The 25,531-nt window shown below is 41.1% G+C and overlaps 1 protein-coding gene across 4 annotated transcripts in view; it reads left to right on the top strand.

Moving 5' to 3' along the window:
- The window catches only part of TSNARE1 (t-SNARE domain containing 1), a 337,590-nt gene that overhangs the window by 259,143 nt on the left and 52,916 nt on the right, over positions 1-25,531 (top strand). For all 4 annotated transcript variants that reach the window (XM_009282164.1, XM_009282165.1, XM_009282163.1 and 1 more), the window contains one exon: positions 16,751-16,918. In XM_009282164.1, coding sequence (XP_009280439.1) covers positions 16,751-16,918 — 168 coding nt within the window. The remainder of the gene's footprint in view (positions 1-16,750; positions 16,919-25,531) is intronic.

Raw genomic sequence — 25,531 nt, forward strand, 5'->3', positions numbered from 1 at the left:
ATGCTTTCTTTCTTATTTGTCCCACTCTCCCCACTTCCGAGCATCTTCTGTGTTCTTCATTCACTCTTGCTAGTCCCTGCTCTCTTTTTAGTTAGTTGTCCCTCCTCCTCTGTCACTGTCTCTCCTTCTCCCCCATATTTTACTCACGACATTCCCCTCTGTAGAAGTTTTGGCAAAGAATTGAGAGCAAAGAGCTTTGAAGCCATTTCCTTGACATGTGTACCCCTTTTATAGTGTGTGATATGATCAGTTGCATTGCTGCCCATAACCATACTATTAATGTTTAAATTGTACTTATTGACATAATGATACCTTTTGTGAGACTAACAATATAAATATGCTCGAGGAACAGCTAGGAAAACAAGATAAGAGTGTCTCAATGCCCAGGGGATGTACACAGGGTGCAGAGTAGTAGGGAACATTATGTATTTTGCTCATCAACAATTTTTCAATAAAAGAGGATTAAAAACTGCAGCAGTTTTCAGCATATTAAGTGTGTGGTGCTGAAGCAAATTGGGATTAGCTTGTGTAGTGACTCCTTTCTGTGTTGTAGCAAACTACTTCTGACTCAAACTTAGTTTATGAAGTTCCTCTCCTCAGTGGAGCCTGTGGAGGTCCAAAGTGTTCTCTGCAAATATCGCTCTCTTCATATTTGAAAATTTGAAGGGATATGAAACGAGGTTGATCAGGGATTGAGAGTTTGAATGGCAAGATGGACTCTGTTCTCCATTGATTCTGCTTCTGCCTGGTTTCTACAGTGTCGGAAGAACGGGGTAGCATTTTTGGAGAGAAGAGTAGCAACCTTCGTCACTCAAAAGTATGTCATGCTCAAAAGCAACCAGCTGAAATGAAACAAACAGGTTCTGTCCAGGTGTTTCAAATAAATAGTTAAATATCATAAAGCTAAATAAAGGTGGTAAATAACTTTTGAGGAGTCATCATGGGAAGATAAAGAATCAAAAAAGACCCCATTGATATCCATGAGAATTTTGCCATAAGCTTCACTAGGATCAAAATTCCACCCTCAGCAACTAAATCCCAGGAATTATAACTCTATTTTCTTGCTGATATTCTTTTTCTTGGTCAGGGCCCCTCCTTGCTGTTAAATGAAAGCTCAGCCTGGAGCTTTGGAGAGAGAAAGGTGGAATTTGTGAGGAAGACAACTTTAGCATAACGGCTTCCCCACTGCAGTACATCCTTCCTGGTCCATACTGGGCCTCCCTTGATGGATTTAAATAGACCTTCAGGCTTCTTTCTGCCTCTTGCATTGTTTTGAGCACTAAATCCTGGAGAAGCAAAGACCTCTTGTCTGACCTGAGCACATTTCATGGATAATCTCTGTGTCTGTTCTCTAGACTCTATAACGTCTTCAAAAGACACAGCATTGAGCATCTGCTTTCTCCTCTCTCCCCACCACTGGTTTGTTTCTAATGAAATATTTATTAAGAGAATGATATTTGCAGGCAGAGAAGGAGATAATTCATGTGAGCAATCAGCTCTGGGTTAACTGGAGAATGAAAATGTCTTGGACCGTAGCAAAAACTCATAATCAAAGGGCTCCCCAGCTATCCATCAAACAATCAATTACTGTATCCATTAGTCCCCTTTCACCACACATTAGAACAATTTACTAGACATGCTAATGTTCGGGTCATTGCTCCTTAAGGATGAGCAAATAGCAGAGGCATCTATCAAAGTTTTGATGCAGTGTGATCTCATACAGTGTGAATATATAGTTTAGATCACTTCATATCCTGACGGTATTATTAAGTCTATTAAGCACCTGGTCTGTGGGGGAAATGCTGGTTGCCTCCAGATCTCACCAGCTGGAGGAAACTTGTCAAAAGAAATTCAGCATTTCATATGGTTCAGCCTTCTGTGTGGTAAGACAGAAGGTCATTCTGCGTGCAACATGAATTAACAAACTGCACATCAGTAAACCAGTGGTGGTTTTGTCACTTCTCGGTTACGCTGGCCAGATAATTGCAAACAGGTTTTCTACTCTTAAATGTGCCATGTGGGGGAAGACAGGATTTCTCCATGAAGAGGGAATCCAGGAAGGTTCTAGAGCACCACCCCAGATCTGTCTTGCCTCACTGTCCTCATCCAGTACCAGATAAATCTGGTGGGATCTCAAACCATACGTGCCGAAGGAATCTCTGTTAATTATTCCACAGTGTCGATTTCTACCTCTGAAGGCAACAAGACTCTTTCTACAGTCAGTTGAGAGAAATAGACACATCTTAGTGTACTCATCTGAGCTAAGTAGGATGAATTGTTCTCTAGGAAAAAAAAATTAAACAAATAGTGTGTGGGGTTTTTGGTGGGGTTTTTTTGTATTGTTTTGTTTTGTTTGTTCTTTTTTTCCATAGTCTCCCTTGGCCATACCTGGGCATCTGAAGTGTAGGTCTCTACTTCTGAGCCTGACATTCAAGGCTCCCTTTATAGTCTACGATACAATCTCATGTTAAGTAGCTGTCAATCTTTTTAATCTGGAGAACAGGGCTCATATCTCCATTGACTTCATTGACCATGTTTCCACTGAATATAATGGGAGTCTTAATAAGGAGCTTGGAGGTCAGTGCTTCCAGTATGGGTATGTAAAGCTTGGCGAGGTGGATTTCTGGCAGTTCAATTTGGCTGATGAATTCAAACGAAGATATCTACTGTGCAAACACCTCAAATTAGTGTTAAGAGGGATCCCACTTACATGTCTATACCTCTAGTCCTGAACCAGCATCTGCCTAATTTATACCTCTTTCTCTGAATGGGACACTTGATATCTGATGGGACAAAATGGCATCTAACTTTAGGTAGCACTTAACAGCATATAGTTCCTTGGCTCTATTAGCAGTTTATAGCTCCTTAGAAAGTCAGTGGAGAAAAGGCAAAAAAAAAATAAAGCAAGGGCATAACTTTATTGGGTTGAATTACCTGCTGGAGAATCCCTCTTCACTGTTTTGAGTAGAGAGGGAACAGAAGGAAATAAATTTCCTGCAAACACCCTTCCTGTGGTTTGCCGTGGTCCCTTTCTCACGCAAACATCCGTGGCTCCTTGGACAGAGAGAGGGGACAGTGCCAATGGGGGTGTGCCTGCACCCATGTGCACACCCATGTGTGTTAGTGAGGAGCTTCTTGTGCCTTGCGAAGTCTTAGGTTGTGTGATAAAAAGCTCATCTCCACACACACAAAGGAGCACCGAGGAACAATACATTATATACTAGAAAATACTGTGCACCACTGCATGCACACATGTGCTGTATGACCTGGAGCAGCTCATTGCTGAGGCCATAGGTCCTGATTTGCAAAAAGAGTAAGTAAAAAAAAAGAGAGCATTTTGCGTAATAAGTAGTTATTTCATAAGGCATCATGAAGCTTGAGGTGTAATCTAATCTTCAAAGAAATAGCAGAAAGCTGTTGTCTTTCTACTGGGAGGATCCTATTCTAGTGTGGTTTTGGAGCCAGAGGTCCATTTTGGGGAATGAAATATGATTTTAAATCAGTGAGTATGTCCTAGCCTTGCAGAGTCTTTTCATTTCTCCTTTATTACTGTAGGAATGGAAAGTATCCAGATTTGAGCCCTTTGAGACTAGGTCGAATTGTTAGGAAAATTACCAAGAGGCAACCAATCAACCAACCAACCAAAGTCTCATACAGCAGTTTTCAGAGTAGACTTTAACATGTGACAAAATTTCTCCTGTGTTTGGGTGAAAGTTTCCAACAGAAATGTATTTTTTATGGCACAAGCAATGAAGTCTTGGAGTTAATGGCTTGGGAAGGGTATTGCTATATACAGAGAGAATAAAAAAGAATACAAACAAGTAAAATAGCGAGGTATAGTCTATAAACATCAGATGAGAAAATGAGGGAGCTAAATTAAGTAGTCTAGAAGAAAGTATCAATAGAGACATGATTACAGTCTATAAATACTTTCAAGGTCAAAATATAAATGAAGATCAGGTGAATTATTCACCAGATTAAATGATAGAAGTCAGAATGGCTTGATGTTAGGAGGGAAACATGTAGGTTAAGTGCTAAAACTAATAAAGAACAGTTGTGTGGATGGTTAATGCCCCATTAGTTTGGAAAGTCAATAGCACAGTTAAAACATAAGTAAAATAAATAATAATAATGGTCCAATAAAAATGTGTGGTAGATATTATCTGAATATTTATCTGTGGCCTCTCCTGCCTCTGACACAGTTAAGACATTGTCCTAATGGTCACGGGAAAAATGCACAGATTTTGGACAATTTTGTTACATGTCACGTTCTGGAGGCATTGAGCTGAAAACCTTTCAGCATTTTTTATCTTAATCCTTTCCCTGAATGTTTTATTTTGCAAACATTTTAGGTAGCTTTTCAATCCCCATGAAAGCCTTCATCAAGTCTGTATGCCAATCGTGCGGTATGGGACTGAACGCTTGAGCTAAAGAAAGGTTAGCATCTCTGTAAACGTATATCACAGAGACAGCATGGAGCACATGAGGATAATAAAGCTGGTCTGCATTGCTTTCCTTTGCTGGCACTTCCTATTTCTTGTCATTCTTTGGAAGGTTAAATTCACTTCATCTTGCCCTATAAAGAACTCATACAGGATAAATTAGCAAACTGCCAAATTCTTCCTATTTAATTCTCCCTGGACAAACTAATTCAGAAACAAGATTTTGTTCCCTTTAGCAATGTTTATGCTTCCCATTTTCATTATTTCACTTTGCAGGCAGTTTGGTCACAAATATGCATCTGTGACTAAATTTACCTAGTATCTTTAGTTTCTCCTTCTTGAGACATTGTCTAGATCTGTAATAACCAGTTTGCTATTCCTGAGGAAAAATATAATTTTCTTGCTACTGTTCTTGTGTTTTTCTTTAAACCAGTAGATATCCTGACTTCATTTGACTTGAAATTCAAGTTGTCACTCTTCATTTTTCTTGAGTTGACTGGTTGTTACATATTTGTAGTAAACCAGTGTCCTCAGATCCATGTCTCTCCTTGATGCCACAGCACACAAGATCAGGGCAAGCATTTAACTCCCTTCAGTTGAACTTACTTTTTTTAAGGTTATTTACAGGTTGGGAGATTAGACTATGTTAGACTTGGACTATCACTGGTCAGGAGAAAGAACCAGACTCATCCCCTCCTGCATGGATGTGTCTAAGACAGGTAGGAGGAATGGGGAAAAGTCCTCATTGATGTTTCTGGAATTTAAAGGAAGCACTCTTAGAGGGACAGCAACCATTTCACCAATTTAGTTGAAAATGTGTTCTTTATTTCACTGAATGTATTTCTTTAGGAACAAATGCCACAGACCTTTTGATTGCAAAAGTTCCTGTCTAAGTGGGCTCTGCTGTGCAGTGCTGTGCCATAATTATACACTTAAGAATACAACTACTAGAATCAAATTCTAATTTCCAAGTATCTTCCTTTCCTCCCAGCACTGCCAATTGGATGATTGTGTCCCATGAGCTGGAACATATCATGTTTGGAGAGAAAGCAAAAAAAAAGAAAAGTTTGGTAGGAAACATGGGGAAACAATAAAAGGAATTTCTATTTGTTAGGTCATACACTTTCAGCACACACCTTGTTAGCTTGAGCAGATATGTCACTTAGAAGAGACCAAGGAACTTGCTCCCTAAGCAATTCTTGATTGCAGCACACAGAAACAGCAAGTAACATTGGAAAAAAGCTGCTTGGTCTTGCTAAAGCCCTGTTTTGTTTCCTAAGTTTAAGGAAAAGCCCATAAAGACTGTGCTTTCCTGGCCTCGGTTATTTTCTTGACTCAAGAGGAACAGCAGAACCTCTATAATAAGCATAGACAGATGTGCTCTTCCAGATCCAGCTGAGCTGCCTGAAAACAAAACCCACTCAAGCTGTGTTGGGATTGTCTTCACGGCTTTCCTAACAGGATGGGGCTTGTGATTGCTCCCAGGTCCATGTCTAGCAAAACCAGTAGAGAAATACGCATCCACTTGTTTTTAAGGTTACCTGCATATATAACTTATGTGGGATAAGGGGCTTTCACAAGAACTACGTGCCAGGATCACTTGCCTGGATTTATCCTTTGTTAAATAATCTAAAAAGGGACCCTAGAAAAAAGGCAGGCAAATCTTCAACACTACCTATGTTGGGAAGTAGCCCAACATAATTATCTAGTCTTTGTTAACGATTACTTCTGCCATCATCTTCATGTCTTTGCTTTCCTAAATGTCATTTTATTTGAGATGCTTGTGACAGCTTCAGTTCTGGCCAGTTCTGGTCAAAAAGCTCAGTCTAATTAGATCTCCCTAGAGACAGAAAGTTTTCATTGAACCTGTTGAAAAGAGAAGCCAGGGCGAGCCCTTTACATGCTGTCTGTCCGTTGTGAATGGGTTCACCAGAGGTTGTCTACAGATCACATCACTGATCCATGACAACCTGTGGTATAGCAGTTCTGCTAGATAGTCCCAAATTAGATTTTCAATATTTTCATTTCGATTCAGTTGATGTCTCTTGTTTCACTGCAGGTGTCTGTCATTTTGTATATTTTTAACATTTTTATTACCTTTGTTTGTATTTTAATTAAAACCAAAAATGTCCTGAAGAAAAACAGTTAAGGGTTTGTGTATAGTATTAGTGTAATACCTAACAAGCAGCTGCCTGCAATCAGGCTTGGATCAATAGGCTTTATTGTAGCAAAGTTACAGGTAAATTAAAAGAAAAAGGTTTACGTGGCATTGAGGAAACCTGAACTTTTGTTCCCTCTTCTCCCATCACTGCTGTGCACATATGAAGGGTCTGTCAAAGACACTTTCTTGTTGAACTTCCCAGCTTCTGGTTTTGATCTGTTTGGTTTCTCTGCTAATGCCATGGCATGGAGTGTGTGCTGCTGACTTCATGCTTGCTTGGAGTGGCTATTTCAGATGGGACAAATCCTGCCCTAGACTCCACTGACTTGATTTTCTCTCTATCGCGACGTTGCTTTCTCAGATGGAGATGCCACATGGGAGTCATCAACTAATTACTCAGGTGTACTCTGCCTGGGTCTGAGACTCTTTTGCTTGATCATTTTGAGTAAATCGCGTTGACTTTATGTTTTCAGGTTACCAGCCTGTGATAACGCCCCTGTTCTGTTCTGAGTTAGTGCTGAAAAAGATTTGCTGTGAACTGGACCAAAGGGCTGAGCATCCTTTGCAATAGAAGGCAGACCATTTATGTCTTGATCCCTTATGGTGAAATCCGATGGATAATAGAAGGCTGCTGAGAAAAGCCTGCAAGTGAAAATAGGTTATGGTTGCCTGTAGAGGCATTGCTGTGGTCCCAGTGCAGAGCTAGACATTTCTGTGCTGCAGCATCTTGCTGTTTTCTCAGTACAATGTTGGCATTATTCAAGCTGGGGCTCTTCCATGGGTGGTGCCAGAAGCTGTGGTGGGGTGAACAGGTCTTGTCCCATTCTGTCGCTCCAAGTTCAGCTCCCATTTTTCTCCTTCTCTCCCACAAAGGCAGACCCCACTCTCACAAAGAGGCAGGACCCTTGTCTTGTCTCATCAACTGACCACCTACCCTCACAAGGCTCAGCGATATTCCTCCAGATGGGTGATGAAAAGCTGCCTCTGATTTTTGTCTTAATTTGGGATCAGGCTTTTGGGCAGTAGCTGAAGTACTATGAACACAGACAGTGCAGGGGCTGTGAAATGAGCAGATGTTTTGTAGAGCAGTCACTAAATGAGAGTGTTCCTCAGTACCAGGCTGTGAACATTGGCTTGGACACTGAGCAGTCCACTGAAACCCTGCCAGAGGCCAGTAACAAAAAGAGATTAAAAGATTGCTGCTAAAGAGGTTTTGTGGCAGTCAACCATGTTTCTGAAAAAAAAGTGTCTGAGCACTCCAAATAAAACCTGAAAAGGAGATGAGGATTAACAGGAGTGACACTCCACCAACGTGCATGGCACAAAAATATACTCTGGTTTTGCCACTAACATGCAAATTCAAATGTTCCATTCTGCATAGCAGCTATTAGGATTCAGTAAATCTGCCCATTTTCATACCTTCCATGTGATACAAAAGCAGTCAATTTCTTGAAAAAAAAAAGATGTACTTTTTATTTCCAACATCTTCCTACTTTTCCACTGCTCCACACTACAGAGTGGAACTGTGCCCATGCTAGGGGTTGTCTCTGCTGCAGGAAATCAAGGTGAATTTGGCTCTTGCCTCCATGTGAACCCAGGAACAAGACTTCTCACTTTTTTTTTTGCACTAGATGGGTGTTAAGGAGTGAGCCAGTGATTCATTCTCCTTCTTGTTTGCCTTTCTAGCAGGGACGTGCTCACCAGCTGTGTGGCACATACGTCAAGAGGCAGAGACAACACGGTCCTTTCTAGACAGTCTTGATGTGTCTGGGAGCTCTTGCAAGCGTGGTCCATTTACACAAATGCTGGGTGCTTCAGATGTTCAGCGAGGGAGCTGTGAGCAGGGGAGTTTCATGCCTAGCATCAGGATCCAGGGACGACGTATAGTACAGCTCTCAGCCAGCAGTGCCAGCCAAAAAACAGTGCCAGCAGCAGAGTTGTGCAGAGACAGAGAATTGTAAGAATATAATTCAGACAGCTAGGAAAGGGCAGGAACAGCTTTAGGAATGTGATTGCGATGCTGTAAAAATACCAGTGAATGCTCTCCTTTGTGACAATCTTAAAGGAGCGTTTATCCACTTGCTTTGCATGTATAGAGATGCCACCTGAAGCTAGCGATAGCACAGGCAGTTGGCTTTGAGAAGGGTGAGTTTAGACATGTGTGATCAGACTTAAGTCATTCAACGAAATGGGTTTGAAAAGAAAATGATGTTAGATTACAGAGAGGGGAAATTTATACCTTGCTTTACTGTTGCTGTTTCGTTTCACTCACATTGCCATGGGACCATCTATTTGCATGGGAGATAAAGTTGCCAAATCAAGAGAAAAAAAGGAGTTATGAAAATAGGAACAGGACAAACTGCCTCTTCCTTCTCTTATGGGGCATCTGTAAGAATTATGCAGGGTGAAAATACATGACAAAATATAGCCCTTGCGATCAACTGAAGTTTGCCCTAGAAGCTGATGATCTCCATGAGCAAAATATCAGTGTCAGCCCCACCATCTAAGCCTGGTAGGAAGGGCATTCCTCCTAAATTTGGTCTTCACCTTGGGGTGAAAATATGCTGTGCTTCTTAAAAGCACGTTGGTTATCAGAGAGCTAAACCTCAGGCCCCTGGCTTATTTTCTTTTTCTTCATCTACCACAGACATGTCATTTAATTCTCTCACTCTGAGTACAGTAAGATTGACTCTGAACTAGAGCAGCCCTAGGTGATGAGGTCAGGGTTGCTCAGAATGAATTTGGTGAAGTAATAAAGTCTTGAAGGAAAAATAAAGAAGAAGAAAACAGTAGGAGGTATGAACTAGGTACTCTGTTACTAAGCCTCTTCTAGTTCCAGGAAACTACATGGATCTTCCTAGTCTTCATGACTGCAGAGACCTGAATGATGAAATTTATAAATGCTGAAAAGCAAACTATCAAAATAGTTTCTGCTATTACATTTTCCCTAAAATTAGTAATTTCTTGCAGATTCCATAACAGGAAGCTGGTAGAAATGGTGATTTTCTTGCTCAATTTTGGGTTCACATCATTCAAAAGTAAACAACTTGATCAAGAGTGAAGACAGAAACACATGAGAGATTCTAGTTAATTTAAATAAAAATGCACTTCCACCCTTCCCTTTATGCTAATTTCCCCATGCTGTTTTTTCTCATGCTACATTGGTGCAGAGTAATAAAATTTACATAACTTGAAGAAAATGCTGAACGCATTTCTGTGTTTGCCCATGTTAGTGATGCATGCAGGAAGGATTGAAAATATGCCACTTAAAAGTTGTCCTTGTTACGGTAGTTTTAAATGTGCCCATGTTTGAGTGAAAAGGAAGAGCAAGCAATGGTTAATTTGTGATTGCATTTCTTCCCCCCTTGCTGTGGGAAGTTCCTCTCGTAAAATAACAGAGCTCAGATTACCAATCACTGCTGCGATCTTCCGTGTGAAAGATAATGCAAAGTTGTAATATCACTATTTCACTCCGCTAAAAGATTTAGAAGTCCCAGGCTGCTTGTTCTGTGCCTGCCTGAGGCCTTTCTACCTGTAATTGCTTTGGGCTTTTGCTTGGTGAGATACAGCTCTAAATCTCATTGAGTCTGCAAGGTTAGTTGTTTTGGAAGGATGGTTTGAGAAAGATCATCTAATCTGATTTATCTGTCTTCTTAACCTAGCTGTACATAGTAGATAGGCAGCGCCATTTTTGTCCCGGACAGCTTGCAGTGCCAACGTGCTATTAAAAATGTGTCAGGCACAGGCAGGCAGCGTAACTACAGCAGTATTCTGCAGTGGTCCTCCATGTAAAGTATTTTATTGATCTTTAATGCAGGCACTCCAGCCTCATTATTCTACATGCAATAAAACGTGAATCTCTAAGCCTGCATGCTAGTGAGAATAGGATATCCTCATAAAGTGTAGCCTGCCTGTTTATATGTCTATACATACTATAAAGCAGGAGATAAACATCTCTGCATTTTCATTTTGTGTGAAAGCCAGAGCCAAAATGTTACCCAAGGAGATGTGATAGTTTGCAGGAGGTGTGGGAGGTGCGTTGGTTACTGCTTGAGCTGGCCATATCCCTGCTAGAGGTGCAGGAAGCTTCTTGAGATTGGAGAAGACAGAGCACCCTTCCTTGGTTTACTACCTGAGTCATGTAAGACCTCTAAAATACTCTATTTTCATGGTTGCCAAAGATTTCCTTGGAACAACCTGCAGTACGTAGTACAAAATTAGCTCATGTGAGTGAGACTTCTTTTACCTGCGCTCATATAAACTTGGAGGTAACCCGTGAATTTGTGAGCTGTGCTGTGCATATCAAAGGCAGGTTATTTTCTGGTTCGGGCTGGTTTTGAGCTAAGAGAAATGGTGCTGTGTAATAGAGCCAGTTGCCAGACTGACTCCAAGACCTCACAGGATGATCTAGGATAAAGGAGATGGCTTTCAGTCTCGAGTGTCTAGCAACCAGGGACAGCTCTAACTGCTTGAGATGTGGATACGAGCGGAGAAGTAGTTAGAAAAATTTACTTGTGTTCCTTCTTATTCTCCGGAATTAGTTTTTCAGTCCAATTAGGGGACCCACTTTCCCCACTTTGATGGTACTAACAGCTCTGTCACATCTGTCCTAAGATTCCCTTTTCAACCAAAGGAAAAAAACATAATGTTAAAGGGCTATTTATGGTTACAAGGCTTTAAATTTAGGCACTTTTAATACTTCATGAAGCACTAGAGGTAGGGATCTAATTGCTATCTTCAGATCTCTGTGGGGACAGCTGTATAAATTACAAAGACTTTTTTGGAGAAGGGCATGCCAAAGTCCAGGAGACAATTAGCACAATTTGTGGAAAACAGGAATCATGGATCATGTAGACTGGTGGAGATCCTTGATGGCAGGAGAAAATGCAAGTGTCGCATTCATCTTCAAAAAAGTTAAAAAAAAAAGGTCCAGAGAACTACAGACCAGTCAGCCTCACTTCACTTCTTGGGAAAATCACCAAGAAAGTCCTCCTAGAACATATTTCTGGGCACATGAAAGGCTTAGTAGTCTCTGTCTTTGGAGGTATTAAAAATATTTTTAGAAAACGTCCTTATCAACCTGGTTTGTCCTCATACCTGAGCCTGTTTTCAACAGGAGGTTGGTCTAAATGATCTGCTGAATTACCCTAGGATCCTATGATCCTATATTATGAATGGGATATCAAGAAAAAGAAACAACACAATGACCATGGTCCAGTACTGGAACAATTTCCAGAGAGGCTGTCAAATCTCTATCACTGTGTATATATAGAAGTTTACTGGACAAGGATATAAGGACTTTTAGGGACATGGTTTAGTGGACGTGGTGGTGTTGGGTTGACGGTTGGACTGGATGATTTTTGAGGGCTTTTCCAACCTCAGTGATTCTATGATTCTATGATTCTATGATTCTATACTCCATTACTATCCTCTTCCCATGTTTTCACACAGTCAGAAATGAAACCCTCCTCTCCAGGACACAAATCCTGGCTGAAGTCAGAGTGGATGGAGGTGGTGTAGAAATGGGTTCACGTTGTCTAATTTCAGGCAGTGAGCTCAGTTAAGTCTCCTCTTCAACTGCCTTCACGCCGAATTTGAATGTAGAACTGTGTGAATGTCTTCCTCAGCCCTTCATCCTCCTGTCCCTGTAGTGTGTCAGTCATCTGGTGGACACAGTCTGTAAATCCAGCTCCAATAAATCTTAATTATTTACGTCAACTTTTACAGTTCTTTTTGGAGAGACTGTGAGAGGACCATCTTATTGCAGCTGACATTGGGCACCTTAATTATCCGACTTGCAACTAACCTGAGCTGGAGAAGTGTATGTGTGTGTCTCCCTCTTTCTCTCTGTCTTATGTTTTTTCTCTATATCTTCAGATTTTGATGAAATGTGGAAAAGAAATTTTCCTTTGAAATCACTAAACATTTCACTGGCCATAAGAGCCATTTCTCATCCATCTCCAGTCAACATTTCATGTCCTTAATTTCTGATAAAGGAACAATCTTATAATGAGCAATCAGAAATGACATCATTAAAGTTAGAGATGTAAAAGGGAGCTACAGGACTGAGATGGTACCAGCACACATCTTACTTCTACAGGAGATTCCCTAACTCTCTGAAGATGAACCATGAAGGCTGGTTGATGTCATATCAGGTGGGGTTTGTGTTAGATTTCTGCTTCTGGGTGGAATAAAGACCATAGGGGAACTAGAAAAGAGGTCATTTCAGTCCCTTGCTCGGTGATTTTATGGGGCATGGGTTGTAAAACTTGTGATATTGCTGCATACAATGAGAAGAAGTTGTGTGTGTTAACACTCCTCTTCTGTTCCTTCTAATATACAAATGGGGAGTGAGGCAGGCATAGGGCTGGGAGGGGGTCATCTTTGGAGGGGTCTCAGACATGCAGCTTCTGATGCAAAGATTTTACTGCTGGTAAAGTACAGATACTGGCAGAAGTTGTCACCATCCAGATAAAACCTTTTTTTTTTTTTTTTCCCTTCTCTATCAGGAGCTACCTATAACATCTCCCCATTGGTAGAATAAATCTGATAAAAAAAACGTAGTTGTAAGCAGCAACGAATTTATCCTAGTGAAAAAAAATTATCCAATAGAAAAAATGTTGTGCCTGGGCAAAATTCTTCAGATATGATGAATAACAGCATAGTATGACCCTCAGTCCTAAGAATTTAGTTTTAAAAGAACTACTGAGCATATCAGATATACTCAACTTTTTCTCTCCTATCATTTTTTTTTCACAGGCAGTTTGGTTTACAGATACATCTTGACAAAAATCTGCCACAGGCAAATTTCATCAAAAGAACAACTTCAAACACATCCAATTAACAATTTATGAAAGGAAATCCAACAGAAAATTACACAGAGATTCACAGGGCCTAAAATTTGACACTAAATCAAATCTAATGTGGAAATGCCTCTATAGGGAGTTATAGCCCCTTCCAGTGCATTGTCAAAAGGAACTTTATCTGTGGAGGCTCCATGAGTGCCCTCCATCATATCTTTTCTTGCTATAAATAAAATATTTTGTCAGACATGGCAATAAGCACAACTCAAAAGGGAATGAAAACCACGGATAAACCAAGCTATATGCAGTTTTCAATCAGAGGTATTAAAAGTCATTAGATTTCTTCACACTTTCGAATCTAGGATTTGTTCACTTTATCACAGAAATGAGGGGCAATGTACCATCAACAAACACAAAACCACTTTTAATTTGTTAGCACAGCCAGCCACCATACATACCCCGATAGCAGGTCATGGTGACTATATTTAAAGTTACTATGGAGCCATTTTTATGTCTGGAAGGAAATTTCAGCCCCCCTGCATCGTCTTATCTCCTGATTTACTCACTCATTCAGCAGCCATGGTTGGATTTGCTCGAAAGATGTTAAGGATACAAACTCACATAATTGCCTTCAGCAGCTCTGAAATTAACTTAAGCCACTACTTTGTTTAGAGAAAAACATCTGTGTCTAGACCATTATCTATTTAAACACATGAATAGCCGGCTTTTGTAAGAGATGACTGATCAGCATCACTTGCATTGCGCTATTTGGATTATTTGGGGGAGCATGTTATTTACAGATGCCAGGACCAACAGGTGGGGATGACTAATAGAGTTGACACAGGCCAAGATCAAGCATATTTGTGATACCACTGTGGTATTACATGGACTACAATAATTTGAAGTGTTGGTTGCTGTATCGCTGGCTCTCCTGTTAGTCCAGTGCTCCCACATCAGAACAGAACAGGAAACATTTGATAACTTGTAAATTTGTTATCTTCCACCGAAATGCATATCTGCGTAGGAAGGCGTGGCTTTAAGTCCCCATTCATGTGCATTTAGGTCCATGGCACAGCGTCCTTGCTGTGACAGTAGTACAAGAATTTCATTAGATCACTGTTTTCCTGTGTCTTCAGAGGGCAGACACTGGGGCTCTTCCAGCCTACTTGGCGTTGTGCAGTATAATTGCCTCTGCATGTGCTACTTAGCCCACTGGTGAAGTTGAGAGGACACCTCTGCCACTGTAAATGAAGCATTAGAATACCCCAAGAGGTTTTTTCTTGAGTCCATTAATATATGCTTTTGGCAGTGAAACACTCTACCAGATAAGTTAGTGTCCAAAGCATGTAATAATTAGTGAATAAAACACCCCCAGAGTACCTTAATCCTGTATAAATGTGTCTTTTAAAGTGTAAATGAATTTTTAACCTAATTTTAAATTATGATTTCCTTCCTGTAACACACCCTTTCTCTGTAGATAACAGATCCCAGGGAAGCAGAAGGTGAAACAAAGACAGACATTAATGTCAAAGATTTTTATCTTCTGTTTATATTTTTGAAAGGTATTTGACTGTTTACTACCAATTTTTCTGTATGCCTCTACTTCTTCCATCACCCCACTTCCTTCATCACGTTGTATAATTTTCCTTGTCTGCAACTGGGTGATGATGATGATAATAATAATAGTGAATTTTACTTTCGTTAGGCAAAGTCTAGATTTAGGCAACTGCAAAAGTTCTTTAGTTTCTAAATGCAGAAATTATACAGTTTTTAAAAAATTAAAGAGTTAAAGAGTTAAATAAGAGTTTCCAGATGCCCGATATTCTTCAAAATCTAGCCAGCTATTGTGTCTAAATGTGACTGTAAGAGTTAAATGTTACCCATTCCATGCCTTCTTCACAGTTCCTCCAAGGCAGATCTCTGAGCAAACAAGCAAGAAGTAAAACACATTATAAGTGACTTTTTTTTTTTTCTCATTCCCTTGCCTCCCTCATGCATGTTTGATTAGGCTTCTCGTTCTTGCCATGGTGATTTGGCATTGCTTCCACTGGAACTTCCAGTCCAGTCCTCCCAGTTCTTCCAGTTCTCCAGTCCTTCTGTGCCCTTCCAGCAAGCTGCCCGATGGCCTCGCTTCCTATTCAGTCTGTGGGAATTCAGGGCATTTAATATCTTTGACAACTTAGCCACAGCAAGACAGCAAAGGCCTTTATTTCTCAGGTACAAGTCGTTGAAAAGCCCCAGTGTTTGTGCTTCAGAAAAGCCCAGGTTCAGACAACTGAACATCCCCCTGAATTCTTGTGCTTGTTTTCTCCTGTAGCTTTCAGAGTCTTTGGGGACATTCAGGTCAAGAATGTGCTGTAGAGACTGCCATTTCTTCTTTCAACTTCAGAGCATTGAAAGCACTTGGATTGTAACTTTTGATTAGGAGTCAAAGCTCAGTGCAAGGCCAGTTTAAAGGACCATGTGCGTTGTTTGATGTGAAATATTCACGCAGTTGTAGGATTGGAGTCTTCAGCAGCGCCTATTAGTTTAGGACTTGAGCTCAGCCTCCTGTTTCTCCAAACCAACTTTGTGTTGGTTCATTCTCTGAGTCCAGTCTAGACTGAACCTAATGCCTCTGTAGGCACAGAGGCTAAAGGCTGGGAGGAGGAGAAGACCTTGTTAAACCTGTGCCCCTACATGCAGTGTAGATGCAGCTGGATCATAAACAGACTCTTTCAATCTGGATCTGAATACAAGCACAGCTCCCAAAGGCAGTATGAACATCTTAACTACCTAGAAAATGGTACCTGATGTGTACGCAACATCAAGTCAACTCTATAGAGTGAACACCATGAAACCGTGAGTGGCTCAAACTGATGACCATGCAGTCACATTACTATAATAATTTTTTTAAGCTGTATTTAGTTTATCTCATAAATAGACAAGATAGCATCCATTGTTACACTGAATGTTGCAAGTTGGATCATAAAGTCTTCAAGGCAAATGCATAGGCTTTACGTCTGCCTGAGAAAGTATCTAATTCCAGAAGAATTTGCAGGAAAGTCAACAGGGTAAATGTGTCATTTTTCAGATGCACGTAAATGTTTTGTTCTGTCAGAACGGTCGGAAAATTGAAGCTGGTTGCTGGGGCTCAAATGTAGCTCAGGAGATCTGGCTTCAGGTCCTAACACTTTCTTCAAGACTCGATGTTTCCTCTCATGTAACTTACTCTTCTCCTCTTCACCTTTTCACCACTGTTTATGCAATCTATTATATTACTATTTTCTTCTCCCTTAAGAAGGCTATGGAAAAATGAACAATATTTAGACTTCCTTTGCTTTCTTTCCATTCTCCTATCTCAGCAGAGTCCTAGGACCCCCTTCTCTGACCTACCTGACGATGAGAAGATCTTTAACAGGGGAGATGGCATGTGGCAGAACCAGAGCCAGGATCAAGCCTTGCTTTCGGAAATCACAGAAGAGGATCTGGAGGCCATCCGTCAGCGGGAAGAGGCCATTCAGCAGATTGAGGTCAGTAACTTTCTCCCGTCATGGGCTTGCGACCTGGAAGTGCAGATTCCTTGTGTTGTGCATTGCTCAACATGATGAAGGAAATGCTGATTTACATGGCCGCCTGTACAGCATCGCTAAACATGGGAGAGATTATCAGGTGTTTCTAAACATGGCAATCAGTGGCAGGAGGAAGAATCAGAAATCCATATGACCTGCAATGAAAATGACAAGAATTAATTAATGTTCAAGGGCTAACGTCTGGTTTTTTTCAGTGGGTCTTCCATAACAGAGTCTATGGTGAGGTAGTTAAATTGAGCTTGGTTCTGCAGCAAAACAACTTTCTTAGTGCATGCAAACTTGAAACTGGAATTTTTCACAGACAGAAAATATTCAGCTTTACCATTAGGGAGAATAATAGGTAGAAGAAAGGAAATAAGTTGTTAACTTTTTCAAATAATTCAATATTTTTGCTTTATCAAAGTATTTGGACGTTCTTGATGTAGTTAAAAGAAGACATTATTTTTATTCCCTTTTTTTTAAAAGTGCTATAAATAAAATATGAAAAAAAGGAACAAAAAGAGGTCTGAATAAGTTAAGCATCCCACATTTTTCTTTTTATACTTCTCTTTTTATGCTTTTGGGAAACTCTTCTTACTCAAATTTAAGCAATAAATGAGTAAAACCAGAACATTTTAAATCTTTCTAATTTGTATGCTTTTACAGGCATAAACTTAAGATGAACCAAAAAAAAAGAGGGCTTCAGAATAATCAGAACATTTAATTAAGGACTATACTTCGTCCTTTAATTGGATTGAGCTAATTTTATCAGAATAGATTTTGGATGCAGCATAGCAGGAATTGTGATTGAGTTAACGGTGCAAAAAGGGGACAAACGTTCCTGCTGTAGACCGCTGCTTTGAGGCTTTGACCTCTGTTTGCAGACTGTGATAGCTACATATGATTCAACACCGTAAGTAAGAAATTTTGATAGTTTTACAGGAGTGGGTCGAGGTTAGTGTATGTCTAATTTCTGTTATGGTTTGCTGAACAGAGATGATTGAGCTTTGTGGACTTGCGTGCATTGTTAGGGATGAAATTGTTAAAGAATATTCTCACACTGAGTATCCTTGGGTGTGAATTGTCCTTTCATACTTGAGGAGTCTCTTTGCATCCACCGGGACAAACTCTAGGGAACTTTGTTACAAAAGAATGCATGTTTTGGGCTATTCCTGCACTTTGATGTTCAAGAAGGATGGATGCAAAGGTATTTCTGAAATGGTGTTGTGGACACAAAGGATATTATTGTGATCCTTTTGTTTGAAACATAGTCGCTGCCTTTTTCTTTCCATCTTTATGTTGCCTCCTGTCCTCCCCAGAAAAAAAAAAAAACACATTTGGTGTTTGCCCATTGAGGCGGTGGAGAATGACAAACCCCGAGCCAGCCTCAAGCGCACCAACTTTGGAAAATCAAGAGGTGCAGTCATGCCTCCGTAGAGAGATCCTTATTTTGCTGGTTAAATCCCATTTCTGTGCCACAAGCCGATATCTCTGCATGGGGCTGCACTGGACCACGTGGCCATGGTGGGGTACTTCGGGCGAGTTAAGTGAATCCAGTCCCAGCCCCACATAACTTCTAAATAAATGCAACACTCACATATTGGGCAGGTCGTGTATCTATTGATTCGGTAGATCCTGTATACCTTTCTGCCTAATATGAATTTACCTCTGAATAACTTACTCAACTTATGCAGCTAATAACTTACTCAATTTAAGCTGTCAATATTGTTCAGCCTTCTGCTTCCTAAGAATGTGCGCGCTTTCTTTTTACCTGCTTTTTCCCTATCTGCACCATAACTCCATTCATTTTGCTTTGCTATCCAAGATCCATATTCATCCTGTAAGGAGGACTGCATTCCACATGCATTATTTCAAATGTAGCTTAAACATTTCTCCTCAGGAGGAAAACATTTACGACCAATAGTATTTTATTTAACATTTCTTTTGAAACAAATATAATGAAAATGAAATGGATTTTTGGACTGTGTCGTACCTCTCCCCAGCTGTATTTGAATAAGCAGATGGTGCTTTTAAATCATTTTCACTGGGTTTTGTTTTTCTGTTTGTTGACCCACACAAACATATTTCTTGTGAAAGGACTCATCTTGCCCATTAAAACTTCCCTGATTTCATTAGAAGTTGTGGGTATACAGAGAAGGGACTTGGTGAGCTCATAGTCACCCTTACAACTTTTTTCCAATATGTTTTCAAAACCAGTAAGTAACCAAGAAGGTTAAAAGGAAACATTATTCCTAACTGTCAAACACAGCTAATAAACTAAATTTATTGCCAAATTGATGTATAGCATTTGTTCTCCTTTGCTCTTTGGGGACCAGAATGAAGAACAGAGCTGTGCAAGACATATCTTATGCAAGTAGATTGGTCTTCCTGGGATTTTTACGTTTCTGCATGTGTAGCTCTTAAGCAGCACAGAACAGGTCACAGATCATTGCTAGAACATCATATCTTCTGGGCCACACCGATTAGCACACAACTTTGGAGAAGCTCATGGTGCTGGTACCAGTAATGGGCCTTTTTTTTTAAGAGACATTGAATTTGCCCTTTTTGCAAGAACAGGTATAAAACCTTTTTCATTGCTAAAAAAATGAGGAAATAAATCCTCTTCCCATCTTGTGTCCTGAAAAACAGATACAAAATTGTGCCCATAATAGATATCTTCTTAATGTTCCAATGGCTCTTTCCCACTTGTGTGTTTTCCACATCTCCAGATTCTCTTCAGAGGTTCAGGTTAATGGGACATTGTTCTCTGTCATGAACATCCCTTGAGGCATTTTTCAGCGTGAAATGAGGAAATAAATCCTCTTCCCGTCTTGTGTCCTGAAAAACAGATACAAAATTGTGCCCATAATAGATATCTTCTTAATGTTCCAATGGCTCTTTCCCACTTGTGTGTTTTCCACATCTCCAGATTCTCTTCAGAGGTTCAGGTTAATGGGACATTGTTCTCTGTCATGAACATCCCTTGAGGCATTTTTCAGCGTTCACAGTTTCTACCTAGAAAGATAACAGCCATGTCAAAAGTTCGGCTGGCTGTTCATTTTATTTAAATGTGCTTCTTTTGCTATTGCTTGCAGATTAAAAATAGAGAAGTCTGCAAGGGAGATGTCTCGCCAAAACCCTACATTTTGGATAAAGATCTTTATTGCTTGGAAATGTCAAAATCTGGTAGGACACAGCAGCCTTGACACAAGTGTTATTTCTTAAAATATTGCTTTGAACTGTTATATAAAACCTATTTTAACTTGAACTGTATTGGCAGTGAATAATAGATGCCATAACAACTTTATATATAGCACTGTAAAATGTGCCATCAGAAATACATGAGCTGAACTGTAATGTGCATTGTCAGTGCTCAGTGCTGGCACAAGCTCTGTCATAGCAAATATATATAATTTAGCATCCGTGCCTTTCATTGGCACCTGTGGTCATGTGAAAAACGGAAGGAGATAAAACTTCGAGGAGAAATGGATAACCATTCAATGGAGAAACTTCGAATTTCATCTGGTGACTGGAAAGACCTATAAAAAAAGATGCTAAATGCCATATTGATTCAGAAAGCCTCCAGTGATCCTCCCCATGCAGCTAGCTTCTCCAGAGGTGATGAAAAAGGAAGATGAGACGAACCCCTCCCAGACCCCACCACCATTTCCTTGGAGTCACTACCAGGTCATCCCACCTCCTCCACAACCCTCTTTCCTTTCTTATAGCAGTCTCCTGTCCCACTCCTGTGCTTCCCGGGCTGCTAACACAGCAGTGGGCATTCTCCTACCATGAAGAGTGGGGAATAGCTGAGACACAAGTATACCAGGGAAAGGGCAGATTTGGAAAGCAGGGCTTGCTCCTGGTATTGGGAACGGTTGTCCCTGAAATAGCAAGGTTCACTTCATCTATCCTGACTTCCCTACACTCCTTTTTCTTTCCGCCTCCACAGGAGGAGCAACAGCAATAAGAGCTCAGCCCATGGAGGTAGGCAGCTGCCCATTTTGTCAGCTACCAAACCTGACACTACCAGGACCAACCACATCACCTCTCAGCCCTGAAAACCAGCAGATGCCGGTCAGTTTATACAGATAATTGCAGTTACCAAAGTACTTAGCAGTCAGGAAGTTAGTCATTCAGATCAAATAAATACAAGGTAAGTCTAGCTGAAACACAGTTTAATGATTAATCGCTACTGGATGGACAGACATTTCAAACTGGAGACCATCAGTTGCAGATGCCTGTGCGGCCATGGAGAGTGGCCCAGTGGAAGGGTGCTAGGAAAGCATTTAGAGAAATTAGTTCAAGTGTCAACTCTGCCATCAACTCCTTATGTGCCCTGGGCACTGGTCGTACTGATCTTAAGTCACTTACCTATAAAACAAGGATGAAAGCTTCATCCTACACCTCAGAGGGAATTGGGAGGGTAAGTTGTTTAGCATGTGCCTTCCTCATTTCGGTCAGAAGACACAGTAAATAGCAAGAAGGACACACACACACACACACACACACACGGCTCCCTGGGGTATTTCCACAGGTTTCCATTTCTTTCTTTTTGTATTTATGCATAACTCAGGCATTATCTTGGCTGATGTGAGCAGGTGGACAGTTTTCTCCAGTAATATATGGTCATCAGAGCATGAGAGCCAATGCTGTCTGGTGATGCTTTGCTAACTTTTGGCAAGCGAATATATGGCGAGAATACCTCCATCCAGTTTCTAATCATCAGTTGAGGATATCCTGAAGAAAGCAAAACACGTCAACAGAACTTCATTTTAGTCGATGCTTCTCTTGGCAAAAGAGAAGGAGAGTTGGATAGGGTGTGGCAACAGGTGTGAGGGAAATGCTTTTTTTTTTAGGAAAGGTTGTTCCCTCTGGGTCAGTGTTGAGAAATGTTGTTGTTCATTCCCTACCTGTTTTGAAGAGAAGTGATAGATGCCAGCCTCCACGCCTGTCAGTCAAGCATTTGTAAGCAGACAGAGAATGAAATACAATAAAAATAAAACAAACAAACAAAAAAAGCCCCACAGAGTCTGTCAGAGTGTGTTTGTTAGTTCAGACATGTTCCTTGTTCAGTCATTACTATGTATCATTTCTTGCTGAGAGGTATTTTCAGTAAAATCTCTCACTGATGCTAGCAGTTTAGAAGGTTTCATGCAAGCTATTTTATATCTTTCATCAGTTCCAATAGTCCAGGGTTTTGACTTATGAGGGCTCTGCCTGCCTCTTCACAGAGACTGTTCGACTCAGAGTAATGTATAAATAACGCGATATCATGACAAGCACAATAAGTGAAGGATCTGGTGCCATGTGAGTGTCGAACAGCACTCCTTTCGTGGCAGCGTGGTGGAGCCTAATTATCATGAGCAGCAGAGCTGCCTGTGAGGTTGACATGACCATCCCTGGGACTCGATATTGAGTTGTTCCCTAAAGAATCCGCTCGAGTATTTTGGCCAGTCTAATTTAAAATGACCTGAGCTGCAGGACTGCCACCATTTATTTCGGGAGACTATTTCACGGTCCAGCAGGCTTCAGTGTTGATGAAATGCTTCCCTCTGTTCTCACTAAAGATCCCTTTCTCATTCTCAGCTCTTTATACCTAGTGAAACTCTACTGGACCCTACAAATAATTCTTCTTTCCCTTTGGCTTTTAAACTGCTCAAATGCTAACAGTTATCCTCTTCTTCACAAGTCAGTCTCCCTTGCTTTTCAGTCACTTCAGTGCTCTATTCTCAATTATTTCCCATTTGTTAGTTCCTTTTTCCTACAGCAGCAGAAAGGGTATAGGATCTTGGTGTTGTACCGAAGCTGAACAGAAGAAATGTGTCAAAAGCCCCATGGATCCAATTCAGAGGTTACAAGTGCTGATGGAAAATTTCTAGATAATTTCTACACTAGTAAATTAAACAGTACCAAGGACACTAGAACTGACTTATTACACTTCTAAATTGTTAGAGCATACCCTGGCACAGTTTTGACCCAGATTAGCCAGTGCTTGCCCAAATATTGACACAGTTTGAGAGTTAACAAGTTCTCCATAAGCAGTTTCGATGCAGCCACCCTGTTCAGAGGGTAAGGGGACTTAATGACGTGAATGCAATGAAGTGCATACCTGCAGTTTCAGTGCCTGAGAACAGGCATCTTCCATGTCCTTGTACAGCTGCAGCCCTATTGATTTGATGATTTGATCACAAAAATTTTCTTTAGTCTTCACTGACATTTAGGGAAGAGGAGGAGTAAGGCGAATTAAGGGTAAATTCTGTGGGAAACTGTGCAAGCCTGAGGGCAAAATAAGGGATATGTGAATATAACAGCTGTCCTCTTTTAAAATATGGAGAAGCCTTAGCAAGTATTGAGAACAAAAAGCAGCCTATCCCAGCAGACTCATGCAGTGTTTTCATTGCATATTGATTTACCCATGCCTCCCCTTTCTGTCCCCTTGTGGCCTCCACAACTTATGCATTGCTCCAACCCGCAATTACTTGCCTTCACGTCAAAACCCTTCATAGGCAATCTCCTCATCCTTAACATGTTGCCTTCAAACTGCCAGTGTCATGCCAGTCAGCACTGAAAAGTTTTATTAATTGGAGTTTCAGAGGCTCTCCCCTGAATGGCCCAGTGCTGTTTTGGTGTTTTCAGTGTCATTTTGACTCGCTCCCTGTTTCACTCCAGATGATGCTCTCTCAAGCATCATCATTAAACACATTCTAGTTAACTTCCAGACTTCTTTGTGGAGCAAGTCTGCTTAAGGTGTGTCTATTCAAATGTTTTGGCTTCTATGAGGAAGGCAGTTTTAGAATCATAGAATAGAAACATAGAATCGTTTAGGTAGGAAAAGACCCTTATGATCATTGAGTCCAACTGTTAATCTAACACTGCCAAGTCCACCACTAAACCGTGTCCCTAAGCATCTTTTCAATACCTCCAGCGGTGGTGACTCCACCACTTCCCTGGGCAGCCTGTTCCAATGCTTGACAACTCTTTTGGTGAAGAAATGTTTCCTAATACCCGATCTAAACCTCCCCTGGCACAACCTGAGGCCATTTCCTCTAGTCCTATCACTCGTTACTTGGGAAAAGAGACTGATGCCTCCTTTTAGGTATTTGTAGAGAGAGATAAGGTCTCCTCTGAGCCTCCTTTTCTCCAGGCTAAACAACCCCAGTCCCCTCAGCCACTGCTCATAAGACTTGTGCTCTAGACCCTTCACCAGCTTCGTTGCTCTCCTTTGGACACCGTCCAGCACCTCAATGTCTTTCTTGTAGTGAGGGGCCCAAAACTGAACACAGTATTTGGCCACACTCTTTCTGATACAGGCCAGGATGCCATTGGCCTTCTTGGCCGCCTGGGCACACTGCCGGCTCATATTTTGGTGGGAGTCGCACAGTTGTGCTCACATATTGTGTTTTAGTTCACTTCTGAGAACACTCTCAGAGCTCACAAATTAAATTCATGTGGGATGAAACTCCATTAAAAGATGTATTGCAAGCATCCACCTCATGGACTTTGGCCAATAATGGACATTCAGTCCATAGGAACAGGCTGGAGCTAGTATGAAGTAAAACTTCATGGAAACTTTGGATATTGGGTCCCCAGCACCAGCTGTTTTTCTCTGTACATCTCCGCCTGTTGCTCTGCAATACTTGCCAATGCAGGTACAGATGTAGTTCTTTCCAGAGCAACTGAGAGATAAACTGCTTCTCGATCATCTCCAGAAAGCCAATGTGATTACATATTACCTTGAGTTTGGCTTTTTCCATCCAGAACAGTTCCCAATGCTGCTTGAAAGTGCCATATAATTTTTTTATAATGTCCTAGAGCCCAGAACATCATCAAGCTAAAGGAGTTTCACTGTCATTCTAGAAGAAAATTGCTCCAACAAGATGTGACACAAGCCTCTCATGATACCTACCACTTTGCACAGAGAAAATAAATACAAGACTACATTTCAGGGCTAAAGGGGCATCACATGGGACCCAGAGGAGATCCAAGTGAAGTGCTCTGCAATGTGAGCATAGCTACTCAGTTCTGCTACCCTCGCACAGTATGGTGTTCAACTAATCCATACCAAATTGATGGAGTGACTACATCAGTGAACACAGGAAGGGCTACAGATGTCGTCTATCTAGAACTCTGTAAGGCCTTTGACACAGTCCCCCACAACATCCTTCTCTCTCAGCTGGAGAGGTATGGATTTGATGGGTGGGCTGTCCAGTGGGTGAGAAATTGGTTAGATAGTCACATCCAGAGTGTAGTGGTCAACAGCTCAATGTCCAGATGGAGGTTGGTGACAAGTGGCGTCCCACAGGGGCCTGTATTGGGACTAGTACTGTTTAATATCTTCATCAATGACATAGACAGTGGGATCAAGTGCACCCTCAGCAAGTTGGCAGATGACACCAAGCTGAGTGGTGCGGTCGACACACCAGAGGGACGAGATGCCATCCAGAGGGACCTGGACAAGCTCGAGAAGTGGACCTGTGTGAACCTCATGAGGTTCAACAAGGCCAAGTGCAAGGTCCTGCCCCTGGGTCGGGGCAACCCCCGGTATCACTACAGGCTGGGGGATGAAGGGAT

This window comes from Aptenodytes forsteri, unplaced genomic scaffold (assembly GCF_000699145.1).
Source record: "Aptenodytes forsteri isolate BGI_AS27 unplaced genomic scaffold, ASM69914v1 Scaffold260, whole genome shotgun sequence".
Taxonomy (NCBI): Eukaryota; Metazoa; Chordata; class Aves; order Sphenisciformes; family Spheniscidae; genus Aptenodytes; species Aptenodytes forsteri.